Genomic DNA, 26497 nt, shown 5'->3' on the forward strand with positions numbered 1-26497 from the left:
CAGACCAATGGCTGTGCAGCACAGGCGGACGGGGCGTGGCCGGACGGGGGTAAACTGTCAAAAATTATTTTAAAGGGTTTTCCCTTCTATTTGAATTGTGCACAAGTGAATAACAGCACTTTTTAAAGAGACCCTCACTGGAGCTGGATGACATGCCAGGAGAAGACCCCCCCACCCCCACCCCTTTGGATGAGTGGCACAGAATTATCAACATGGAAGCTGGTGTAATTATTTATTAAAATAATTATAAATCATTTATCATCATTAATAAGCACCGGGCTAATAATCTTCCCTGACTTTATGTTGGAGCTGGAGTGCTGGGAGAGGAATGAAAGCGAGGCGTGCACACAATCTATTCCTCCCACATACAGTAAGTGGTGTGACACAGGGAGATTTGAAACACACACGCACACAAAGACACACACTAAAGACAGGGAGGCAATGCCATGTTATGACAGAAGGGAGCTGACACAACTTTAATCATATGCAAATCTTCCACCAATTCAGCACACATCCACCGTTTCAAGTTAGTTCCCCACATTTTTAAAACGCACAGTCATTCCCGCTCGATCTGTAGTGTGCAAGTGAGTGTTCCTAGTTGCACCCAATCTATGGAACAAAAAATACAAATACTGGACACCACAAAGGATATCTGAAGCGACACGCTGCACATATTTGCAGGAGAACAAACTCCAGCACAAGTGATCTGACACGATGTATTTCCTATTCTACCCCTGTGCAATATTGGCGTATCAGAGGACGTGTGTGTGTGTGTGTGATGCAACAATCAGACAAGATAAATCTATTTTGAGACAAGGCAGACACAACATGTTCCCATCAGACATCAGAACCAAAAAGTTCCACGTAAGAAGCAGAAAAGGGAGAAGCAACTTTATCTACAAAGCTTACAATCGACACAAACCCCTTTTTTTTGTCCCTCTAATTTTTAACACTAAAATACAAGCATGTGTTAAAGGCATCACCTTGTGCTTTGTATGACAGCCACATTGTGTCTCATTACTTAATAACACAAAAGTAGTAATGATGCAAGACAAATTAAAGCTCTTAGTCCCTTAATATGATTCAATATTTCGTCATTGCCACATTGGAGCATCTGTTTTTCAGTGTAACATTGACAAAACTAAAATTATGTGGAGAAAGGGTGGTTCACGTGTGGTCAATACAAAGTATAAGTAACCATACAGTAACTGATGTCTAACAAAAAACTGAAAAAGAAATATACAATACTTTTCCATATCAAATGTAACATAACGGAAAAACTAAGCTTTGATGAGCTGAACAAAAATCTGTTGAGCTGTGTCAGGAGGACAGTCATTGTGTCTACAGAGACCTGGAGGCATGAATATAACATAACGAAAAATGATACATTTAGATATTATTCAGTTCAGCAAAACAACAATGTTTGCTACACACAAGCGAATATTGAAAAAAAACAAATGTGTCAGGAAAATAATCTGAACACGAAATAACTACATTTTATAACATGTATATACTAAAATACGGCTTGGTAAAAGAAGTAGTGAGGTTTCTTCAGAGCCTGTCCTCTGAGTAAGTTAAAAGGCCATGGAAATCTCGGACTGTCATGCATGCCAAAGTGATAATAGGTTCTTTTTTTTTTTTCTTCTTCAATACATAAATAATTTTCAAGTTTTCAAATATACACTCCTCTAACATAGGTCTATGTCTTCATACAACCAAAAATTACATGAGAAAATATAAACATCATACCAGCACAGACACATTGACCTGAATGACTTTTGGCACACCAGATATCCACGCTCCAGACCTTGGATATCAGCCGAGTTTGGGACAGACGACTTGATCATCTGGATATCTGGCTTTTTGGCCATGGTAAGCAACAGCCTATAACAGCTGAAAAAGGCTTAGTGCAAAAACAAAACAAAAAGTGTTGCAATACAGCATGCAATGGAGCAGGTATACCTGCACGGATATAAAATATCTCCTTGCCATTACACGCACTACATCAGAGAAACAATGCTCGATTATAAGAATTGCTGGAAACTAATCACACAACCCCATGGGGTTCTTGACTATCTAATATTCTTTAAAGGATACATTTTTTTTAAATATTTTCTGAGAGTAGAAAAATAGCTGAACAGCCTTATTTAACATAAAATTAGGGATTTGTGTCAATAAAGAATCAAAGTATTCACTGAGTGGAAAGGCAGGTTTCACACTCAAGTCAAGTACCTCACGTGTTCTGGCTGTTCTACAAAAGGCCACAGGAACTCTGAAATCCCATATCATCTAAATGTCCTATATATCTATACATATATGCCTAGAAACTTCCTTGCCGCAGACACAAGACAGAACCATTGGAGTAACAGAGGTACAGCAGCGGCAGACTGCTAGCTGGGTGGGTGAGTGGTTCTCTCCGGTGCTCTGAGGAAAGGAAGGCCGTTCCCGTTAAAGTTCTCCGGGTTTCTGGTTGCAGCTGGTGCACACGCGCACGGGATGGTCCCAGCCACGCGACGGAGCTGGCCGACGCTCCGGGGAGCAGTCGTCGCACACTCCTTGGCCACAGGCGCGGCAGTGATGCTTGGACAGTTTGGCAGTGAACTCACGTTGGCAGTTGTGGCAGGACAGGATGTCCTGGTCAGGCACCCAGTACGCAGGACGGGCAGCATCTTTCACCAGGCCTACAGGAAACACATAACATAACATCCATACATGGTTTCAATATAAGGAAATGGTTTGCCTTTTAGTTATGGCATTAGATTTAGCGAAGGTATGCACTCTCATAGTGCCCTTGCCTAGTTTAAATCAGATTAATTAATGAACTACAGTTCCTATCTCTACTGGTTTCCTGGAAAACACGATGCCACACATGAACTCTCATATAAAAGTACAAATACTCCATTAGCCACTTCTTTTACACTTGGTATCTGCAGTACCTCCATGTATTTGCATTCACCAACTGTATTTAAAATTCCTGACTCACATCAGTAACTTCGGCCTCTACTGACTTGAAAACACTTCCAATTATCGGTTACCATTGTTTAAAATAAGCTTTAAAGATGCCACGCAGTCCGTACTACTGTCTGACATTGCGTGAAAGCTTTTTAGGCTCAAGTTACAGTATAAACTCAGAAACAAGACGAGGATTTGGAAATAAGAAGGCTTAATTTGTTTTGAATCAAGCGGACCATGCTGTGGGGTATTTTTGGGATGTGTGGGATATGGAGATGTTTTTAGCAGGATATCAAGTTATCAAAAACATGTTCATCTATGCCCTTTAGCACTAAATATAGATCTACAGTATGCTTATGTAACTGTATCATGTATTTTAATAATGATACTGAATAAAATTTTGGAAAAACAAACTGTTTGAAGTTTCATTTGTTAGAAACTCATGAAACAACAACCTGAAGGTAAAATATGGCCAAAGATTCCTGGTGTGTATTTGAGTATGTATAGTGAATAATTTGAGATAAACTTATGATATTAGCTGTTAGATAAAAATGGTCTTCTCATGAAGCCCTATGAGACCAAGTCATTTGTGAATTTGGGCCATACAAATAAAGAGTTTATTGATTGATTTTAATCATTCAAGATTCAAGTGATTGATCCAGATGATTGACCTTTATAGGTTTTTGGCAGAAAGTCACTTAATGAAATATACACAGTACACACTATTGCATTTTTCAGCCTTTAACGTGGAGCATGTAAGAATAATAACAAATGAAAAGCAAATGCGCCTTTTGCATTTGATCATCACACAGACAAAACGTGATTATTCTTAAGATGATCTTCCGAGATTATTCAAAACGCATTATTTATGGTTACAGATTATCTGATATATCGATTCCTTGATGTCTGAGATTTGCAGTATTTATAGTGAGTAAAAAGAGACCTGTGACCTTTCTGTTAATGGTACAAGGTCTACCATGAGTACGCCACTAGGCCGTCCTATATTCCTTATAAGGAGGCTCAGTTGGCTTGATTCCCGCATTACAGCTTTGTGAATTATTTTTAATTTGTTATATATATATAATAATGTATATATTGAATTCTAAATTATATTATGATTTTTATAATGGGTAGGACGGATAGTGAGCTCTGAAGGGGCGACAGAGGTAGAGTGGGGGAGGATATGCATAAATGGCTGTGGGTCGAATCGTACCCGGGCCTCTGTGGTTTGAGGCGGCAGCTCTACATACTAGGTGAGCTATATGCCGCCCCCACCTTTCTGAGGTTTAACAAGATACAAGACTTTACTGCTTTTCATTCTTGCTGTACAATTCACCTCTGCCACCAGAGGGCACCCACACTCACATTTACTCAATTAATTCCTGTTACCTAACAACCCTCTTTAGGTTTTGTTGAGGGTAACACTCACCAAGTGGGATGTCAATAGCCGTCACCACAACCCCTATGGTGTTGGTAACTGCTTCTCCAACTTTCCTGGCCAAGGTTCCACTTTCCTCCTCATCAAGCTCTGCCTCAAGCCGCTCTGCATAAAGAAAATATCTTTGCTGAGGTCACAACTCACCCGACATGGATAGCTTTACAACACACAGATGATTAAAAACAGGGAGACATTTGACATTATTGAGAGAGTGCGTACCTTCGTACGAGGCTCTCTGCTCGAAGCAGACATCACAGACTCTGACAGGGGCGAGACCCCAGCCTCTCTCAGGGACGGGCGCGGCTTTGGAAGAGCAAACATCGCAGAAGCCCTCCCCACAGGCACGGCAGTGATGCTTGTTGTCGTTGTCCTGGAAGACTGCCTGACACTTATGGCACACCTGGTATGAGAGCAAAAATAAGAACAAAAGCTGTTGTTGTAGGGAAGAGAAACCAGACTGAGTGCATCCAAGTTCTATCTCGAACTGCTTAATCAGCGCAGAACCCCAGACAGTAAACATCCCTCTGGACACTGAAGTGTTGATTTGGCGGTTCAAAGTGGGAGGTGCTGAGTGTCACTCACCATGATGAGGGAGTTGGGTTTCCAGTAGGCCGGGGCGATCTGATCCGTCAGCCAAGAGGTGACGGCCTTAGCAGGCTTGACACTGAGCTCTGACATAGACTGGGCCACTAGGTTGACTCCATCCAGAAGACGCTGTGCTGCATTGCTATTGTCCTTTAAAAAGCCATCAGACTGCAAAAAGAAGAAAGGATTTATTTACATTAGTGAATAAATGGTTATCCATTTGTATAAGTCTAGTTCGGTTGGTTAAATAAATAAAATAGCTTTGTTTATCTTACCCCTGGCCATACGTGCTGGATCTCAGTTCGCACAACTGTATCCACAGGGTCCTGGTTCCCATACCAGAACTGACGACTCCGATAGATCACATCACAGTTGGGACATTCAATAACATACCTGAACACACACACACACATATGTAAAAGTCAGTCTCTGTGAAAATCTATGTAAATGTGCGATTTGATGTATTATTTGCTGTGCGACATACAGGTTAGCGTGAAGAGAAATTTTAGATTGTATGCCAGACTCTGGAACACCAGCTCTATAATTAGGCCCTGTAAAGGTAAGCCTAACCCAACTCTCGTAACATTTGACCCTACAGGTCATCCTACCACTCACCCAGACCAAGCGTATTTGGCGAGGCCCATCCATGGAGAGTCTGAGGAGGCCGAGGTCTTCGGGACAACGATGACTTCCTTTCCTCCTTCATAGCAAGCCTGTGGTGATGTGGCATAGAATGATTTCAATATTAAGCTCTATGTAGGCATTATAAATTACATAGTCTATGACTGAGGTCCATCTAACTGATGTAGGTGACCCTCTGTTCTTACCTTACAGGTGTAAATGCGATTATCATATTGAGCGGAATAACGACAGCGATGCTTCGCCTCGTGGCCCACTCCCTCTCCTAAGTGGTTCATGCTGTTTTTGCAGCCAGAACTATGGTAAAAAATGATATGGGGTGTGAATTAATGAAGAAAACACAGATACAAGTTTTAAAAAGACAAGTACTGACCCACAACTGAGGCACAGGCAGGAGCAGGTGAAGTATTCATCAGGAAAGAAGCAGCTGAGGGCCGTCAGCTCACCTACAATTTCCCCACTGAAGCGCTCGCTCAGTGCCTGCAGGAGAGAACCAGAAGGTAATAACATAAAACTTGCAAAATTCAAGTTCTGCTTTTGATTTGAAAGCACAAGCCATTCTGACGCAAGATGGAGGTCCACTTTACAAATCCCTACCTGCAGGGCTTTGAAGATGACCAAAGGGGTGCGTGGGGAGCGGGTGGCGTTATTATCCAGGAGCTGCTCCAGTTTATTCTGCAGGCCACGGAAGTCGGTGGGGGGGTTGAGGGTCTGCGTGCCCCAGTACTGAACAGAGCTGAAGGCCTCCGGGAAACGGGAAAGCTTCCGGAAGCGCTCCGACAGCAGCCGGTCCACAGACTCAGATGACTTATCTAAACATGAAACAAAGGTGGAGAGTATGTTACAATTACATAGCAGACATTCTATCACCACATGTTTGTGCTTCATGATACCCATTTTGATAGTTCCTGAATATCAAGTGTCAAGAATCTTGTAGAGTCAGCAAACAGATGCAGCTAGTTACTTGTTATTCGTTGTGCCAGTTCTTTAAGGTTTACACCAGCGTTCCTTCAGGTATTAGCACATTTTCTACAAATTATACTTTATATAGCAAAGCAGACCATATCTTAAATTAAATTCATAAATGTCTACAGAGTTGCACTCGACTTGAGTGACACAATGCTCCACGCTGAATATTCGGCCTTTCTTTTTTTTCTTCAGTCAGTTGTTTTATTGCAGCATTCAGTGATACTACAAATCTGACAACAAGCAGACACAATGCTCTTCAGGGGGATTTACCTAATGGAGGCAAAGTGCGCGCCTCTGCAGGTTTTCACATCACCGCGACATAACTAGAAACCAGTGGTTGTTAAAAAATCCTTTCTGGTTAACTACAGACACGGGGTCACAGAGATGTTAAGGCTGTAGAAACTGGACTAAAACATGAAAAACTGAAATTGTCTTTCAAGTGTGTAACAACGGTATTCACTTGTCCAAGGAGTGTTTACACATTTCAAAAGAAGTTGGAATTCCATCTGCTACCTCTGGTGCAGAAGAAGATAGTGAGAGAAACACTACAGGCTTATATTTGTAAACTCTGTTATTAACCACAGTGTTAACCTGTATTTTACTTTAAAAGGCACCCCCTCTCTACCCTTATGGTGATGAAGACCTACATTCTTGGAGATACAATCTCAATGCATTGCTCTTATTGAAACTTTTAGATTCTGTTAAAGTTTTGACTTGTTGAGATGTTATACCTGAGCCAAGCAACTTAGTGTGGACCGTTTCATGGAAGATAACCACTGCAGGGCCCAGGGTGGACAGCGGGACATCCAGGCCACAGCGGGCAGTCGTGGCCTTCAGCTCCTTGGTGAAATGCTTCAAGTAGGCATCCGAGGCGTCCCCGAGGAACTTGAAGAGGTCATCGTGGAGACGGTCGGTGTGGGTGCGGTAAATGATAAGGTCGGAGATAGCGAGCACCTTGAGCAAGAGACGGGTTCTCTGGCCCTGTTTTGAACTGTTTCCAAGCAGACCCTCTGTATCGATGACCACGACTTTGTGGATGGGGTCAAACGCTGCCCACACACCCACTGTGCACGACTCCTGTGTGGGAGAGGTCTTGAACACTTCCCTCCCCATGAAGAACGTATGATTCAGGGTGTGAGACTTGCCCTCTCCTGTGTTACCGAAGATGGCCACCACCTTCAGGAGCTGGTCCGGGAAGCAGCACAGGCGCTTCATGAAGGAAGCTTCATCTTTTATCTTTGGATAAACAAGATAGAAATGTATAGTGAAAAAATATCACTTGAATCTACACAAAGATACAAAATATTTGGTGTTGTGATAATAACAGTTGTACAACTCACCTGCATTTCCTCATTCTCATCAACCAATAGAAAGCTGGAAACCTTCTCCAGGAGTCTGGACCTCTGAGAGTTGATCTCGTCGGCTATTTGAACAGCTGGCGGAACAGGTGTTTGGACAGAAATGACCTCTGCAGGTTTGGCGGGTGGAGGATAAGAAGTGAGCTGGTGTTTCTTCTTGTTGCCTCCACTGTGGGTGCGTTTCTGACAGTCCTGGCACAGGTTGACTTTGCAATTCTGGCAGCGGACCACAGACCTGTGGCGCTTGCCATTGTCTCCATTACCTCCTTTACAGTTGTCACAGTACGGGACATGCCCGGGGACGATCTGAACCCTCTCGTGGTTCTTCAGACGCTCCTGACTGTGGAGCTCCAGCTCACAGCGAACACACTGCAGGCTCTTGCACTCATTACACTCAAAGGCGGCCTCCTCAGAGCCACCACAGGCATAACTTTCTTGACATATTAGACTGGTGTTAACTCCTTTCTCTAAAGATGAGCCATGCCCGCTCATCGTTTCCTACAAAGTAAACTTGAACACACAGCAGTGCTTGTTGGAACAGCTTTGACAGCAGTACCAGCTATTTCCAATTGCTATTATTGCAAAATGCACAACATATAATTAATACTGGCAACTGAAGTTTCCAAAATACAAAAATCTACTTAAAACAGCTGCATGTTAACAGACCTGCTGACAGTAACAACAATAGGTGCAACTTATAAAAACACTCTTAGCATCATGAATTACAAAAACAGCTTTGATAATATAATGTAGTGCAACTAGAATAAAGTAGGGAAAAGGCGTCTCCCTAGGTAACAACAGATATGTTATTACAACTATCACCTAGCTTGTTTAAGTTAGCATTTAGCTGCCTCGTTAGCTAAAACATATCCCTTTCTACCAGATAAAAGTATAAGAGTAAAACAGACACCTGTACAGGAAGCCTGCACCGAGCGAGACGTTAATCTCTCCCTGAAGAGATGAATGTGCAAACGTTGACGCTAACAACAACAGGCTAGCTAGCTAGTTGGCTAGCAAACTCACCCTCAGTAGCTAGCTAGAAAACTCGATAAATAAAGTGGCATCCACGCAGGAAGACTGGGCTCACAGCTAGCTGGTCCTGACGCACAGATTCAAGTGTTATTACCCGGATAAAGTCTGTTTTTACAAGGGCAGCGAGTCCTGGCAGAGCGCAGCCGTCCACAGCAGCAGCAGCAGCAGCAGTTAGCCTCCTTGTCTGTCAGCTGAGCTGGAACAACACATCAACAAACACAGCACACGACGTCAAAGAGCTGCGAACAGCCGAGGACTCTTCAAACCGGGAGCTGAACCCGCGGGGATCCGTTTCAAAGTCTTTATTCTTTTCAAAAAAGTGTCACTGGGTTTGGATCCGTCCGAGCAGTGTCATTGTTTTGTTCTTCAGCCCCCTCCCTGGCAGAGCTCGTCTCTAGCTACGTTATTTTGTTGCCAGGTCAGATCAGCTGATCAGATTATTTTCACTCACAGGGTCAGAGGAGGGTAACGAGCTGTTGCATGACGGGAAGCGTAGTCCTGCGAAGACCTGTTTATTTTCCCGTGCATCTGCAGACATGTATTCTGAAAAATGTAGTCTTTCTATCTTTATAATTTTTCTTTTATTCAATATTTAGGGCCAGAGCACCGACGGGCAATGACACACAGTGAGGCCCTATTGAAATTGTAAGCATTATTATTATTATTTTTCAGGCAAATTAACTGGCTTTCTGAGGGCTTTAACATGCCCAAATTCTTAACAAAATATTCAGAAAATTTGAAAGTGGTGAAAATTTACTTTTTCTTTATTTTCTGTTATTTTTGTAATTTTTTTTTTTTAATTTAATTTAATTTTTTGTTTTATTTACCTCCTGCGCAGAAGTGAACTGTGCACTTCCTGCGCAGAAGCGGACTGCGCACATCCTGCGCAGGATTCATTTAATTTGATTTAATATATTAGTTTTTGTATTTATTTTTGTTTTTGAATTTACATAGTGTAATATATTGTGCAATTAATAGGTTGTTGAAGTCCTGCCAATTTTAGGAGTTCAGTATCCTGCCAAGGACACTTCGGCATTCACATGGGGAAGAGTGGGGATTGAAACGCCAGCCTTCTTGTTGGAGAACGTCCACTCTACCAACTAGGCCAATCCTATATTGACATTAATGATTGGATTACCTGCACGTTCTCATGAGAAACTACGCACAGGAAGAAGATGGACAAATTATTTTGTGTGTGTCTGTGTCATTCTATGCTGCTTTTGATACACATTTCATAGAAAACCATTGTATTTTTTCCACTTTACTACATATATTTGACAGCCTTACTAAAAAGTTACTTTTGTATTTTTGTATTTTAGATACTGGATGATTTAACATGCTTTAAAAACCTATTGTTAGAGAATAACCCAGTAGTTTCTAACATTGGCTTCTGACGCCTTACAAGAATCACAGTGTGGGACACATTTAATGTACTATCATTCTGAAAAATTCATGCAAAACCTAGTTTATATTCAGTGATCAAATAAATGATCTGAACTCTGGATGTCCTTGTTCAAGTTTAGCTTCTCAGGTTGACTTCCACTTCATGCAGAGACCAGGGACCAGGCCTCACTACTGCACGAATCTAGCTGCTGCTTGTTTCCATGTGATGTCCTGAGGCTGCCCCCTGCTGGCTGCTGGGTTCCTCTGCTGCTCTAGCTTGGTTTGTGCAGCTTGTGATTAACTAAAGTTGTCCATAAAAGAGAATCTGTATTATCCTTCAAGAGCAATTTGATGTACAACCAGCAATCAGTGCACGACAAAAATAAACCAATACATACAATGTAAATAAAACACAATATAAAAACCCCATAGACTAAGTAGCAGGGGGAAATGAGCTGTTTTTAATGTTGAAATCATATACTACTGATTTTATTGACTTTATAGCAATGCATCATATTTTGTATTGTATGTATTTTCAAATTCTGAATTGGCAAAGTTAGCAGTGGGTTAACTGAAGCTATGAAATACATTTATAATAGAATATTTATCTAAGTTTCTTGTCCATTTGTCGGTTGTTTGTTCTCTGTCTTCTTGTTTGTAATGTACATCACCCCTTTTGAATAAATACAAGTAATGTAATATAGTATAATGAATAAATATCTGAAGCAGTAAATGGAAATACTCAAGAAAAGTAGAAATTTCTTAAATCCCTGAACGAACAGCAAAAGCAATATTTATTGCGAAAGAATGTTTTTACTTTTAGTTCTATGTTCAGCTGCTCACACAACTGCACTCCTCCTGTGTTAACACCAGGGTGCAGTCATGCACTGGATAAAAGACAGAGGGCTTCTCGATGAGGTTTAGTATGAAATTCAGGACCATGAGCGCAGCTTGCTAACTGTGCTGAGAGGAGACACAAGCAGATAAAGAACATATTGTAGGAAGATTGTTGGAGGCTAGATTGTGATCATAATGTAAAGCTCTGGTTATGGAGGTTGTCAGTCTCTGTTATAAATATGGTCTTTGAATGTTAAAATTGATGGATGTGTGTTGACGTTTTTAAAGGCACTGATGATAATTATTATAAAACCTTTTCTCAGTTAAATCATATGCTGATAATACTTGAGCCTTGAGCCTGAGAGTGAAATGCTTCTTCCTAATACCTAAATGAAAGTGAGATTCAGAGCTGGATGGCTGCTTTTATGTTACCTCAGATGGTTGCTCTGTGTGATGAATTATAGACAATTGGTTGAGGGCAGCCAACAGAGCATTTATGACAGATAATAAAAGCTCACTGCCAAACCAAGCTTATTGAGGTTCATTGCAAATTTAAATTAACTTCAAAAGTAAACATTTTATATAATATAATGCATATTTTGTGCTGCACATAGTCAGTACCATATTCAAGATTACTTTACCCTTTGTCATTACTTCTTTATTGTCTTTATAATTTTTGTCAGGATTTCGTATTTCTTTATTGAAAAACTGTAAACATGATTCCACAGAAAATATAAAACTGAGAAACTTATTCTAGCTGCCTCTCGTGGTGTGAGTTTGTGTAATACAGTTTCTTTGGAATCACAATCATCTCGAGCAAACCATAATTACTGTAATTAAAAAATGTATTTTATCATAGTTGTGCCTAAATAGGACTTTCCACATGGGTGGGTGTTTTTAAAAGTAATTGTTGGAAACATGCCTCAACATGAGCTTTCAATCAGAGGCCAGCTTTAAGTGGCTTTTGTCTTGCAAAGTAACACTTCAAAGCAGCAGCAGGTGACCATTTGTCCCAAATCTCACTTCGTGTTTTCCCTCCATTTCCTCACTGACAGTATCCGCTACTGCGGGATCTGCAGGCTAACACTCAATAAGTTCAGAAAGAGACTAGTAGTATGCCTGTGTCAGGAGCTCCCTGACTACCTACATACTGAATATCAAAGATTTTTACTGTATATATTTGGAGATTTTTCAAAGTAAAGAACAACATTATCACTGTGGAATAGATCATTTCAGGATACATCAAAGTACTGTAAAAACACTTTGCTCAATAAGTTCAGAGAGACTAGTATGCCTGTGTTCAGGACCACCCTGACTACTGTTTTAAAACTCTGATTGACAGAAAACAGAAACTGAAGAGGAAATTGTTGTAACACTGTAGTGCATTTAATACAAAACTCACATACTCACACAAAAATATGAACAACAAAGACAAAACAGAAAGAGTCAAGGGGGAAAGAGCCCACTGATAATCACATTTCTTGCAGGATCCAAAGCATGGGTGTCAGTGCACAGCTTAAGTCCTTTTCTTTTAGTGCAGAATCCTCTTTTTGCAAAGAAATATAATTATCATCAGAAAAAATGCATAGTTTGTTATGACTGAAAAGACGCTGAGAACATTCAATTCACTCTTTGATTCAGAAGTATCCAAAGATCTTCCTCCAAACACAAAAAAGCTTTGAGCGTTTAATTAGGCTGAGCTTTTTAGGTATAGTACCAGTGTGCTTGTGCTGAATGGCAGCAGATACAGCACAGTCAAACACATGTTTGAGGTTGTGTTGTGTCAGAGCTGAACACTCCACGTAGTCGTGAGCTCTGATCCTGCGTGCCAGCCTTCTGGCCCGGCTGCAGTGCACTGGTTTGGTGCTCCGCTGGTGCAGATGAATAAGGACGTCCACATTGTTGCTGAGGTCGGACTGAGTTCCAACCAGGACTATTGGAGAGGTTGGGTTGCCGGCCCGGATCTGCGGGATCCATTTGGAGGTGATGTTTTCGAAGGAGACGGGGTTGACCAGGCTGAAGCAGAGGATGAAGACGTCCACATGGGCGTAGCACAGAGAACGTAGATGTCCAAACTCCTCCTGGCAGATCAAATGATGAGAGAGGAGTATAAGTGTGGTAAAACCTAAGTGTCAAATAAATCATGATGTGGAGTGGAGCATGTACCTGTCCTGCCGTATCTATCAGTTTGATACGAGTTGGGAGGCCGTTCACATGAACCAAACCTGGAGGTCAAGTAGAAATAAGTATAAGAAGTATGACAAGTATTAGCTGATGGCCTTAATAGAAAAAAATAACGTTAACTTACCAGTAAAAACATCAAAAGCGGTTTGCCTGTACTCGCTGCGGTATCCATTGAAGATGTAGCTGATGATCATGCTGGTCTTCCCCACAGCTCCATCACCGACCAGCATGCAGCTCAGCTCTTCCCTCTTGTAGAGTTTATCACGTCTCTGACAGGCCTCTGCCATGTTTCCCCCGTGTTATTCCTCCATTATCCCAGCAGCTCCATGCAGCAGTGCACTGTTACTGTAAAAGATGTCTTCTACCCCCCAATGGTCTGTTGGTGACAATAAAAGCTGGAGGACACCTCGATTTGAAAGAACAATGGCGTCCAATCAGATGAGGGGTCCCCCTCACCCCCCAACTCTTTGACTGTTTCCCTTTGATGCAGATTTACATGGTCAACCCCACAGAGAGGAGCTGACCACTGGTGGAGGTCAGCTGCTCTGTCACAACAGTTCAGTATCATGAAGGATACTGTGGATTTTCTTTATCCCAACAATCACAGCCTACATTGACAGTGTGTAAGTGTATAAATGTAACTTTACATGAATAAACCACAAATGAGAGCTGAAAGTGTGGTTTTCTTAAAAATATATCCAACGTTAGGGTTTTGTATGAAGCATTACTTCCTCCTGGAGCCCCAATAATATAATGTCACGAAATAGAGCCCAGTTTAACGATCTTTTGGAATTTCCATTGTCTACAATATTGTTTTAGGCGATAAGGCCAAAATATAACAAGATAAAAATGTTTCATATCAGTCAATACCAATCACGATTATTATTATTTCATATAAGTTTTAAGACTGTTTTTTGCTACTGAGTGAAGTTGTTTTAAACTCTTTAAACTTTATGAGCAGAGAATGACAAACCTAAGGTAGATCAAGTATGTGTTGTACCTCCTCACCGAGCTTACACACTGTAAGAGCATCATATCAGTTTGAATTAGTTTATTTCGTTCATTTCAGTGAAAACCATAAAAAAATACATAGAAACATCATTTATTTTACTACAAGTTGTACTTTTGTTGTATTTATATTGATGAAAATGTAATCGTGACCATTATTGATATGGTTTTATTGCCCAACACTATTCAGAACTGCGCTGAATTAAGTCACATTTGTATGCAGTGCCGCAGTTGACCAGTAGATGAGAGTGTTGCTCCAGCATCTACATTTGCAGGTTTGTTTCCACCTTGTGCTGCATCCGGTCTCTGCTCCAAGTTTCTTCTTGTGCACGTTTGAGGAGTGAAACAGGCAGGAAGTGGTAGAGACGTCACTGTGGCTTAGACACAAAGTTAGTTTCCAGTTTTCTGGTTCATGCTCCATAAGCTTCACATTTCATTAACTTATTGTCACAGAAATATTATTTTTTTCCGTACATGGTTGCCACGTGTTGAGCACATAAAGTGCAGCTCTACTCTCCTCGGGGCAAAGGGCACAGCTGAGGGGGGCATTGTTAGGCTGTCACCGGCAGAAACTACATGTGCCATGTTTCATCCTGTCTCTGTCAGGGTGACCGGGTTCATAAATACACACACAGCAATCATTTATCTGTGCAATTTGTTAATACGAGCACTAAGAACTAAAGCAATATAGTTATAGAAATAATAGCAGCATCAAAAGACAAACTTTTGACCCAAGTGCCAACACCTCACGTTGTACTGTCTCTTTTAAGGAAATAGTTTCCGATGCACATCTCCAAGATTCATGTTTGGTGTTAAGAAATGTGCAAGTGACGATGCTGGAGGTGATAATTGTTTGTGATTGAGCCTGCACACCTTCATCACAGTGTGTTTGTCCCCTGGCCACGTCTCCCATGAAGAGGGCCCCACTTTGTGATAATGGCCATGGTCTTCCTTTGTGTATTTTCCTTTTATCAAACTGGTCTGCTTATAATATATTGAGGCATCAAGAAGGAGTTTGTTATTATTTGTCCAAATTCAATAACTCACAATGTCGCAGCTGCGGTACAGAATAATTGTTTCGAGCATCTTAAGAAGTGGTTTTAGAGAGTGGGAAACATTTGCTGGTGAAAACGCAGCTTTAAACAAAGTGTTGGTCCTTATCTGTCTGAGCCTGCAGGAAACTCTGCGAGCATTGTGTTGTAAGGTCTCTGCTTCCTGTTTGCCGTTATTTCTCACTCACTCCTTCTCTTCTCCTCTTTCTCCTCTTTCTCCTCCCTCCTTTTTTCCCACCACCTGCAGTGCGAGTGATAGAATTTATTCCCCATCGTAGGGGGGGGGACAACATCTGGTCCCAACCGCCCCACCCTACCCACAAACACACGTCGTGTTGCCAGCTCTGCTCCCATGCTGCACCTCTGACAGCTGTGAGTCACAATGCTGTTCCTTAATCCAAGGTAAATGTCAAACACAGGAAACGGTCTCTAAATATCTCAACACGCAGCGATTCTTTTCCTGAAACAGCTTCTTTTATCAGTAAAGATCAAGCAGCAAACTTCTCTTCCGTGACACAAATGAAGATACAGGCATTGTGCAACTGAAAGCAAATGCTTTTAACTTGTCTGCGTGTACCTCAACTTGTGCAGCAGATGTCAGCACCGCGACGACGACTTAAATTGTGGCACGGTGCCTACAGTAGATCAGGATGTGTATCTCGTACTGTAAACATGTTTTGGGCCTGCATTCTCACGCTCTCCCTCTTTGCATGACTAGACATGCAGAAATGCATCCTGACATAGATTTATAGAGGTAATCTGCTTAGTAAGGGTCTCTCAATGTGTACAGATTAGGAGACCCCCCAATGTACCAACAAAGAAATCACCCCACTCATGTCGACTGACTCCTGCAAATTTATGCAAAGATGCAAAATGGTACACTCAAACAACGCAACCACCCCCCCTTATCTGCCTGAAGCATTGCTCTGCTTGTTAGAAAGAAAATATGCAGCAGCCGACTGAAGTTTCAGGCTCATGTCTAATCTGACAACAATAGACAAATCTGTCAGATAGGTGTTAAAAGATTATGCTCCTCCCTAAGCCAGAGATCAGCATGGCACACTGCAGACAGGCCACAAAACAAGTGGCTGACGCAGGGATGAGGCGATAAACAATCCATTTGTGTAACATTTCCTGCATAATGTCCCTTTAAGTAGATACTGCAGAGGCTCTTAAGTGGTGCGGATTAGACTGGGTTCGGCTGCAGTGTGTTGCACTGAGACCCCTTATAATGGAAACGCTCTCCCTCTCCTTTAGTTCCTAGATGTTACTTGAGTGTCATGGCAGGGTCACGCTGGGTCACTTGCTGTTCATACAGTTTACGGAACATAATCTTTCTGACACTGTTTGGAACCCGGGGTCAGAGGTTCTGACCTGCTTGCCTGATTTTGACACAAATCATAGACAGCGATGGATTAACTTGAGGCCTTGTGTTCATCGATGCTGTTCTGCTGTTGCCCTTGAGGCACAGAATAACATTTTTAACCTCTTTATTTATGGGGCACATGTGCCACAAAATATTGTCCACCTTGGTCACCTAGGTGGACAATATTGGTCACCTAGTTTGATGATGTTGTGAAGTAGAGTGGAATCATGGGAGTTGTTGTTTATTTATTCAGGTTTATTTATTAGGAGAGCTTCAGTGACAGAGCTTGCTGCAATGAACAATCGTGATCCTTACACATGACTAATACAAACAGCAGAAGGAAAAATAAGCTGACTGGCTAACTGGCTAACAGTGGCTAGTGGCTAACTGGCTAGCAGTGGATTTTTCCTTTGTCATTTGTCATTTGAAATTGGTGTTTTAAGTCCTTTAACTTCTTTAGCAGTGAAAAATTATGGATGAATTAGATATGATGAAAGTAAATATTGATCCTAAATAAAATTGGGTCGATAATGAGATTTTGGATAATGTTAGCAAACAAGTCAACATAATATAAAACATAAGTCTAGTGAATTTTAGACGTATTATTTAGGAAATGTTTAATATTTATTCTTCAATAACAAGTTTCACATTGTAGATTTTTGTAGTACATGTGTAAATGCAAAGATAGCCGAACGGAAGCTGTAGCATTAGTAAAACACCTACAACTATCAATAGATGTGTTGGTGGAGTCAGGGGATCATCCTCTGAGGAACATGAATGTCTCTAACAGGTTTCATAGCAATCCTTCCAATATCTGTTTAGCTCTTTCAGTCCGGGACTCGATTCCTATTCACCCTCATGATACTCACATTAGTCAGAGAACTAGCTTGTGTTGTGGGATTTGGCCATTAGAGCGTCATACCATGTAGCTCTCCGATTCATTAGTGCCAGGATACAGCCTCTTCCCGGGTCAACTCGAATTCTAGCACCTAATGGTCACTGCACCAAGTGATTCATGGGAATTCAGATCTGTGGCTCACCCCCCACCCCTCTGCCCTACCTCTTATCGGACCCCTGTTGTTCACATTCTTGACTTGTAGCCAGCGCTTATTGCAGGAAAGCATAAACTCTGACTGTGAATACATTGTGAGTGTGTGAATCAGGATATGCTTCCTTGCCTTTTTTTTTTTTTTTGATCAGTGCATTTGCAGTTAATCTGAATTAATTTCATAACCGGTATAGAATCGTTTGGATCTGAAACAGCTTAGGGTAAATCAGCCTGTCCCAGTTTTTAAGTAAAGCCTGAGTGTTTTGGGTCGTTGTTGGTCATCAAGCATCTCCGTCAATTCATTTACTACTGCTCCATTAAACCCTGGCAGGGGTCCAGGAGCGGCGCACTAATCTCCCCATACCCTCCGAAGCGCATCGCAGGGGGTCAGTCCTCCTTGTGGGATCCACGTCACCCTCGCTGCAAAACTGTCGGACAAGAACACTTCAGTTGATCTGCTTGGTGCTGAGAACAGGAATTCACATTTTAAATTTATAATTGTCTGATTTAACCATAGATTTACGACACATTTAACAGCCATTAATAATTTGTATTATTTGATCATTATTACTATGATCAAAATGCACCTTAATATCAATATGCTTTTTTTGTTATTTTGCACATGGAGTAACAGAATGTAGCTGTATCAAAATGAAATTGTAATAACAAAATATGTTATATGTGTGTGTTTTTTGCATAATAGTGATACAAATGATAGTTATATATGGCATTGACTAACTGACTGAAATTGAGGCAATTGTATCAGTAGGAAACTTCCTGTGTACGTTAGGGTATAATATGAGACAGTTTGAGTTAGAGGAGAATTAATACTACTCTCACGTAGATTGTAAATAAAGATGAAGAACACATCTCCTCCTCCTCTCTATATCCTGGGATTTTGCTGCTCACATCTTGCGCTGGTGAAGTCTTTTGGAGTCTCTGCAGGAAACCAAATTTACCAAAATAATTAACAACTGAACCTACATCACTGTGATAAAAAACTACCTAAAATGACAAAAACCCTCTTTGAGAAAACTGTATTGAAATTGTGTACTATATGCTAATATGGAGGGGGTCGCCTTTATTTTGCAGCCAGCCACCGTCCATCTTTACATACAGGTGGTTATTACAATAAATACCATGTGACAGCAAGTACCCAGTGAGGTTAGCATACGTCATACGATAAAGAATGGAAATGGGAAATAACTAGCGTGTCTTTGTCTGAGGATCTAAAAAGAACCCACCTATTTGCAAGAATAAAGCATAACAAACATGTTATATCCACTGGTTTAATCTGAACTTCCTCAGCTTTGTAACGGTACAAGAACGACAGTGTTATCTATCTTCTCCTTTAGCTCTCAACAAAAGAAGAAAATTACTCTTTTATCAATAGCCTTACAATGATCACAGTTAAATTAAACAACCGAATCATAAACAGCAAATTAACAACAGTGGAATCCAGATCAATAAAGTAGGCTAAATAATAAAACAATTAAAATATGAAATGTGAAAGTCATCTTGCAAAGCTAAATTCCCACAGTAGATCAAATGTTAGTGAACCTATTGTTTAAGATGTTATGGGGGAATTTGTGTATATTTCCATATCGAACACAGTGTCACCTGCATGACTATGTTTGCAATAATAACATCACTGAATCTGTGTTTAAGTTTTCTGTGGCGCTCAAGAGCAGGGCATGATGAACTCAAACACCTTTTAACACCGGACCGTCACGAATAGCAGATGAAGTCCCGAATTTCAGTTTGTTACACACTAGAATTTATTCACAAAAATCTGATGTCTATTGTTTCTAAGTGGATCATGTATGATGGCACAGATAATAGGTCAAATTAAATTTGCATGAAAAATACAACAAATAACAAGAACTTTCAATGCTGTTAAAGACATAATAATATTCCCGTGGAGACATCAGAAACTCAACATCTGAATGTTTGATCCGTTGCATTACAGGGAGCTGATAACAATTTCAACAGGCATCTCACCCTCTGGCCTTTGAAGCATCTGTGTTTTCTTCTCATTTTAGTTTCAATTGGCTCCACATCAGTCCACACAGCAGCTTATGTACTCGCAGAGCACGATTAGAATCTCTTCAAACAGGAAACTCTCTCGCAATTGGCTGATTAACATGAGAACCTGATCTTTTCAAAGGGATAAAACTATCCAAACAAGCACAAAACATCATTCCACAACATTTGACTCATGCTGTAAGTCAAAGATGTTGTGTTGAGTTTGTTTGTTGACCAACATTTTAGAGGAATGCCTACACAGTCATGTTGATGCGATTGTTGATTTATGGATTATGGAGCCTGATTGAAACAGAGAAGTCCCAGAGAAAGGGAGTGGGTAGAAAAAAAAAAGTTTCTGGTAAATTGCATCAGTGGTGATGAGAAGGCTCCTCTAAAAACCGCAGCTTTGTTAGTGTGTCGCCGTCACAATGCCTGTGCAGCTGCTCGATTGTGGGCCGCAATAAAACGTCATTGATATTGAACCTCTGTGAGTGTGTGGGAAACAGAGCTGGCTTTCCTGTTCCTTGAGAGAAAACACTCCAGAGAAAAATGGCAGGAAATCTCCAGGGTCTTTTGATTCAGGCTAAGAAAGTCAATCAGAGTACCTGAGAGCCTGGAGTTCCCATGGTGTCAAGTAAGAAAAGGACTCACGGATCAGAAGGTCTTGTTATGATTTTGCATTCCCTGTTGAGTGTGGGATACAGCACAAAGAGGATTATCATAAAGCACAATGTTAGTCAGCTGGAGCTTTTTGGATTGTTCAAGTATGCCCAAATTTATCGTCTAAGTTGTATGTGCTGTTCAAATGTAGCTCGTGTCTGCCAACAGGGGGGGCTGGAGCCATATCCATCATCTGCATTACCTCCACTCAGGCCCAGATTCTACTGAGAGCAGATGACAGAGGCCAAAGGTTCATATTATCACAAAAAATAAAATAATCGGTGAGTAAAATTAATCATCTTAAAGGTCCAGTGCGCAGGATTTACTGGGATCTATTATCAGAAATGGACTATAATATTTGTAATGATATTTTTAATCAGTGTTTAATCACTTGAAACAAAGGGCCGTTGTGTTTTTGTTACCTTAGTATGAGCCCTTTATATTTAGGCCGATGTCTACATAGCCCTCCACATCAGAACTACCATGTTTCTACAGTAGCCCATAACAGACAAACCAAACACTGGGTCTAGAGAGGACCTTTTGACTTGTTATGTTACCTGAAGACCAATGAACATTCTCCTACACACTTAGAAGGGGAGGGGGATGTTGGAGGTATTCAGTTATTTATAGTAAGCAACCTTACCACTAGATGCCACTAAATCCTATACACTGAACCATTAACCTCAATGTTCTAATGGGTTCAACACTGGAACACCGAGTTCCCTCTAGTAGCCCAGTAAACATGCTTGTTTTGATCACCTTCACACCTGGTGACTTTTCCTGATTTTGCTCAAAAACATGATTTGAAACAGATGGGTATTTCTTGGTCTGCTACAGAAAACCACGCTTCAATACTTCTCTTCTGAGACACTCCAGACTCAAACAAAATCAACTACGACAGAATTTCAGAGGACCACTGGAGCTCAGACATGTACATTTCCACAATGTACATTCATGTACTTGGATCGTATATTATATACATTTATGTAGTACGCATACTAGATACATTCGTTGATTATTAGCTCACATATATCCATCTATAATGATAGATTTTTTTTTAAATAAATGACTATTGTTTCACATCCTTAAAATTGCAAGCAAAATTTGTGGCTAAGTTCCACTTCAATTTTTTTCCAAACTTTCTATGTGGTCAGAGAAAAGCAAGATACTTAAAATATTATTATTTTTTGGATGTACTGCATATCGGTTTGAACCCAAATAATGAGAAAGAAGAACACCTTACTAAAACCCACCTCTTGTTGTTCCAGTTTGGTTTCATGACGTCCAGGTTGCTCACCAGCGTTCACCCTCATACTTCCAGCAGCTGTCTATGTCTCACGCCAGTTCTTGTGTGGGCCTGAGGTGGGGGGGGGGATATTGTGCAATGATTTTATTTTTTGCATGTGTTAAAAAAAACCACAGAGAAAAGTATTGACATTAACTAAGTGAGCAGAACATATGTTAAAGATGTACTCAGTGAGCCGTTCAATCATGGTGCGGTTCAGTGTGCTACACAAACTCAGTATGTTGTTTTTAACCATAACAAGCACCCGCTCCTCTCAGCACAGTGTGATTACAACACACTACAACCGATACCCTTAACACCACACACACACACACACACACACACCCTGCCCCCAGTGTAGCAGTGCAGCTGAGATACTGTGTTTGACTGTTTACCTCTGATTTATACATGTGGCACAGGAGAAAATCCAAATGGACTAAAATCAATAAGCATTTCTTGTGGGTTTTTGGCTAAACTGAAAGAGGTGAATGACACAGTAGATTAAAAAAATGGTCCTAAACGTGTTTAGTGATGGTGAAAAATGGTTAAAATCCTCAGGTGTTGCCACTGGCACTGACACCTGCTTTCCCCCGACTGACACAAATTTAACACCACAACAGGTTTATTTGGCTCAACAACATGTGATAATCATGTAGCCAACACGAAAAAGGTGCTCGCCCTGTCCACACCTTGTCACCACTCCTTCCACCATCACCACTGTCAAATCGAATAGGCTTTTAATAACAGGCTTGGTTCATATTGTGTCAACTATTAATTTTAAACCACAACACAACAGCCACCTGGGAACATTTCAAACCATGTGGCTGACACCCAGGATGCATCTGTCACAACAGGAGGATCCTCCAGAGTGTGACGACTTTTCAGTAAACAAAGCAGATAGCAAGCAACCGGGAATTCCTGTCTTATTAGTGTGTGTCACACCGTATGATACCTGGCTCCTAATAATTTCCATGATGACAACATAGAATCAGGTCATGTCCAAACAACACAGAATACATTTATCAATATACCATCAGTGTGTGCTCTTTTTTCCCCTTTTTTCATGTATTATAACAGTTTTTTCAGGTAAACTTTGTTTTTATCATGAATTCCTATTAGACTCAAAATAATAGGTATATGCTTACAAGCTTATAATTTATGTCCGACATAACCATTCATTTGTGCATCGCAAATTATAGCCTCAATAAAAACATGCTGTTACTTTGTAAACGTCATTGTAATTTTCATCCATGCATTTAATGATGGGCCGGTAAGGATGTTCTCAGATCTCATTTAAATTTAGCCAGAGCAAAGGTTTTAATTGAGCACAGTGTTAGAACCCTGCCAACTCTTCCTGCTTCCACTGTCTGCAAGTCACTTCACAACCCACCTCCACCCCACACCTCCTCTTCATCTTGAATCTGACCTAACCATTGTCATGTGTGGACACTGGTCCCTGATCTGTTCTGTGCCGGGCTCTTTTAGCTGCTGCTCCCCCTGCCTCACTTTCCATGAAGGCTCGTGGAAGGGCAGGAAGGTCCCAGAGCAGTTATTTGTAAAGCCCATATTCACATTTTTTGTCTCATGGAGCTTAGAAAGGTGCGACATCCTTAACCTACAAGAGTAGTGACAAACTATCCCAAAAACGTGGAAACCTCAGAGAGAGGCACATGTGAGGGACCCCTCTCCCCAGGACGAACAGAAGTGCAATAGATGCCGTGAAATCAAATACATTTTGGCGAAAGGGGTCCAGACTGAAGAGGATTAAAATAATCCCTGAGTTGCAGTAGACTCAGAATGATGAATTTTGCCAGCGAACAGGGGGTGGGGTTGTTTTTGTTTTTATTTTTTTTCCTTTTTGGCTCCTGTGATGATAATCACCTTACATCTTTACTTACATCTGTGGGTAGGTTTAAACTGAACCCGCACCTGGCTTGTTAATGACAGTTTCAAATATCTCTCTGATGCCACTACTTGATAACTACAACCTTCAGGCTTTACATTAAATGACGCTCAAGCTTGTAGCGTTTCAAGTTGAGGGAGGTGAAAAAAGTTCACCCACAGATGATCTCACAAGAGCCTGACACCCCTCCACCAGGCCGGGGCAGCTGCGGTGGGTTGGAGTGTAAATGAGATTAGGGAAATGAAATTAAGAGCAGCCAAAGTGTCATTCCTCAGGGATGGAAGATGTAAATGAAGCAGGAGGCAGCTCTCTGTCTGGAGCTGTAATTTTGTCAGGCCTGGTTTCAACTCCGAACAGATTGGATTAAAAGATCCAGTGGACGTGAGTCATGTTTCTGTTTTGACGAGAAGAAACAGTTTTCACATTAGCCACAGTTGATGATGAATTGATTAAAGAATAGTGTTTATCATTTAGGATGATGGATGAGTCAGAGCTGTGTGGTTTCCCTTCTGCATCACTGAAACAAGACGAGCATGTCATCGTCTCAGCAAGAAACCAGATTCAGTCTTTTGATCTGACTCCTCTGAAACCTGTTCTTCTAATAAAATATAAAACATCTGGAGTTTTACTTTTAGTTTCTGCTTCGTGGATTGATAGAGGCTTGAAAGAAAGCAGGTGCTTTACTGCCAAATCTTTAGCCATTGTTTGTGTCTCATTAATGGGCAGTGTAAGTGTCCTCCATGATCGCACAGCACTCATGTCCACAGAGAGGGGTGAGGTGACCCTCTGTGGACGGAGCTGATCCCTCACTCTGAGGGGGCTTTAGGGCTTTAAAGTGGACGGCTTCCATCAGCGGCCCAATCACTTTCTATTTAACACACTTCCAGGGTGACCTTCAGCCCCGCACTGGCCGATCCAAGATCAAGGGTCAGGGTTCGGGCCGGGTGCGCATTAGCATGCAGGTGCGTGGGGGCTTCGAAATGCATTAGCAGCATTATTGTTTTTGGAGTGTGTGGCCACTGCTCTGGGTGTTGATAGGCCAATCACACATCCTGAGGACATGACCTCCGCCCCCACTTTGCGGCGTGGTGTGTGTGTGTCCTCATTATCTGTGTCTCTGTTGAGAAGATAATGACTGACATCATTTCCTGGAGTGCAAGGGGCCTCAGGAGCGGTATTGATATTGATTAAGGGTTCAAAGTGCACAGGGATCACAGTCTATCCATGTCTATGTGTTGTTAGCAAACATAATGAGATTTTATATTCGATTTCACATGGTTCTACATATGATTTTGGACGGGTTTTATAGCATATTTGCTGAGGATGCACAAAAAAATTGACAAAATCAGACACATGCGTTTTTTCTTTGTGAGAAAGTATCTTCTTTTTTGGTAAACCCAGGGGTCTCATACCCTCTGCATCCCCCACAAGGATCCCAAAAGTGAGGTAAGGGGCTTGTATTGATTGACTTGCCTTTATTGTTAGAGCCCTAATGAGAGGTGCCAGAGTGAGAAGTAAATCATAAAGAGTTCCCTCAAAATAGAGTAAGAGATAAATGCTAATAGCAACCCATTAACACATGAGAAGAGGCTTTGTAGAGCAGCAGATGGGGTTTCCTCCACACCGTGGGACTTTTGACTTCGTTTGACAACGTTTAGCAAGGCCCTGAATTTGTGTCTTTATATCACGTTGACTTATAACTATAATATGAGCTTTGGTGTTGTAGGTATGTGACGGTGAAGTATGAGGGTAGAATAAAGGTTGATTAAATGAACAGAAGATCAATTAAACTACATAAAAATATAAATGCTCTGTCTTTATATATCTCACTTTCCCCAAACTATATGCAAATATACAAGTTAATCTTTTCAGCTCACAAATATGCAATGCATGGTGGGGAAGGAGCAAGGAGAAGAAGAAGAAATCAGAATAACCCACAGACGACGCACTTAGGGCAGAGCAAATCGCTTCTGTTGCTGGTGCCTGTTGCTACAGTTTGAATGACGGCATGTTCACATATTTCAGCTTGCAAAGGACGTCAGCTGAGGAGGAGGTTCTTCAACGTGGCCAAGACATTTAAAAGAATGTGGACACGTGTGGCCCACACCACCTCTGAATTTGGTCTGGCATGTTCGGTTCCCTGTTCGATCTCAGAGATCACAAAAAACACACTTTAATACCAAGTTTGTACGAGGTCTATGTGCAGCACTTTCTCTGTCATATATCAAAAATAGCCATCAGGGGAAGTATTCACCCCTGTCTGTTAGTTTGTTGTTGGTTTCTATGTAAGCAGGATTACACAAAAGCTACAGGACAGATTTCAACGAAACTTGAAGGAAGGATGTGGATTGGATCAGGAAAGAAACCATTAAACTTTGGTGCTCCTCCAGGTCCGAGGGTGGATCCAGAAATAGTTTTTCACTGTCTTTGAGATTGCGAGATATGACGTTTTTTTTTTCCTTTTGTGTACAGGAAATTTGGTGCAGCTTGATTGAATTAAGGGGGGACTGTTGATATGTGCTCTCCTGAGTGCTCTTGTAATTTATTGTGAATTCAACGTGAGCAGTTCAAAATGAAAGGAGAGACCAGATGACAGGTTGTGGACAGGGAAGCAGAAAGCACACCGAGTTCCGAGTCATCAAAATACCTGAGTGTTTGTGACGGGACTTTACCACATGTTACCTTTCTGTGTTGCAAGAGGCCACAGAAAGGTAACATGTGGCAACCTTGTTGTTGACTCACTGCTGGCAGTTTGTCTTCTGCCTGTGAGAAA

The 26497-nt window shown here is 41.3% G+C and overlaps 2 protein-coding genes across 2 annotated transcripts; both read right to left on the minus strand.

Moving 5' to 3' along the window:
* Window positions 1–447: 447 nt before the first annotated feature.
* On the minus strand, window positions 448–9354 carry LOC133015949 (zinc finger FYVE domain-containing protein 1-like). The gene is made up of 11 exons (XM_061083249.1): window positions 7924–9354; window positions 7315–7819; window positions 6212–6426; window positions 5988–6094; window positions 5803–5911; window positions 5591–5688; window positions 5251–5368; window positions 4973–5143; window positions 4610–4790; window positions 4382–4495; window positions 448–2681 (listed from the first exon to the last, which is right to left on the minus strand). Exons 1-11 carry the CDS (start codon window positions 8431–8433, stop codon window positions 2449–2451), a joined length of 2361 nt encoding a protein of 786 aa, XP_060939232.1. The 5' UTR covers window positions 8434–9354; the 3' UTR covers window positions 448–2448.
* Window positions 9355–12830: 3476 nt separating this feature from the next.
* LOC133015735 (rho-related GTP-binding protein RhoV-like) lies at window positions 12831–13664 on the minus strand. Its single transcript, XM_061083003.1, has 3 exons — window positions 13502–13664; window positions 13360–13418; window positions 12831–13274 (listed from the first exon to the last, which is right to left on the minus strand). The coding sequence occupies exons 1-3, from the start codon at window positions 13662–13664 to the stop codon at window positions 12831–12833; spliced, it is 666 nt and encodes a 221-aa protein (XP_060938986.1).
* Between the last annotated feature and the right edge of the window lie 12833 nt (window positions 13665–26497).

This window comes from Limanda limanda, chromosome 12 (assembly GCF_963576545.1).
Source record: "Limanda limanda chromosome 12, fLimLim1.1, whole genome shotgun sequence".
In the NCBI taxonomy this organism is placed as follows: domain Eukaryota; kingdom Metazoa; phylum Chordata; class Actinopteri; order Pleuronectiformes; family Pleuronectidae; genus Limanda; species Limanda limanda.

Excerpts from the sequence above, each read along its gene's own strand:
- LOC133015735 (XM_061083003.1), bottom strand. The coding sequence starts at position 13,664 with ATGGCAGAGGCCTGTCAGAGACGTGATAAACTCTACAAGAGGGAAGAG. Across the intron at positions 13,419-13,501 it reads CGCTTTTGATGTTTTTACTG|GTTTGGTTCATGTGAACGGC; the intron begins GTAAGTTAACGT and ends CTTGACCTCCAG. Across the intron at positions 13,275-13,359 it reads TGATAGATACGGCAGGACAG|GAGGAGTTTGGACATCTACG; the intron begins GTACATGCTCCA and ends TTGATCTGCCAG.
- LOC133015949 (XM_061083249.1), bottom strand. The coding sequence starts at position 8,433 with ATGAGCGGGCATGGCTCATCTTTAGAGAAAGGAGTTAACACCAGTCTA. Across the intron at positions 5,369-5,590 it reads GCCAAATACGCTTGGTCTGG|GTATGTTATTGAATGTCCCA; the intron begins GTGAGTGGTAGG and ends GTGTGTGTTCAG. Across the intron at positions 5,144-5,250 it reads TCCAGCACGTATGGCCAGGG|TCTGATGGCTTTTTAAAGGA; the intron begins GTAAGATAAACA and ends TTCTTTTTGCAG.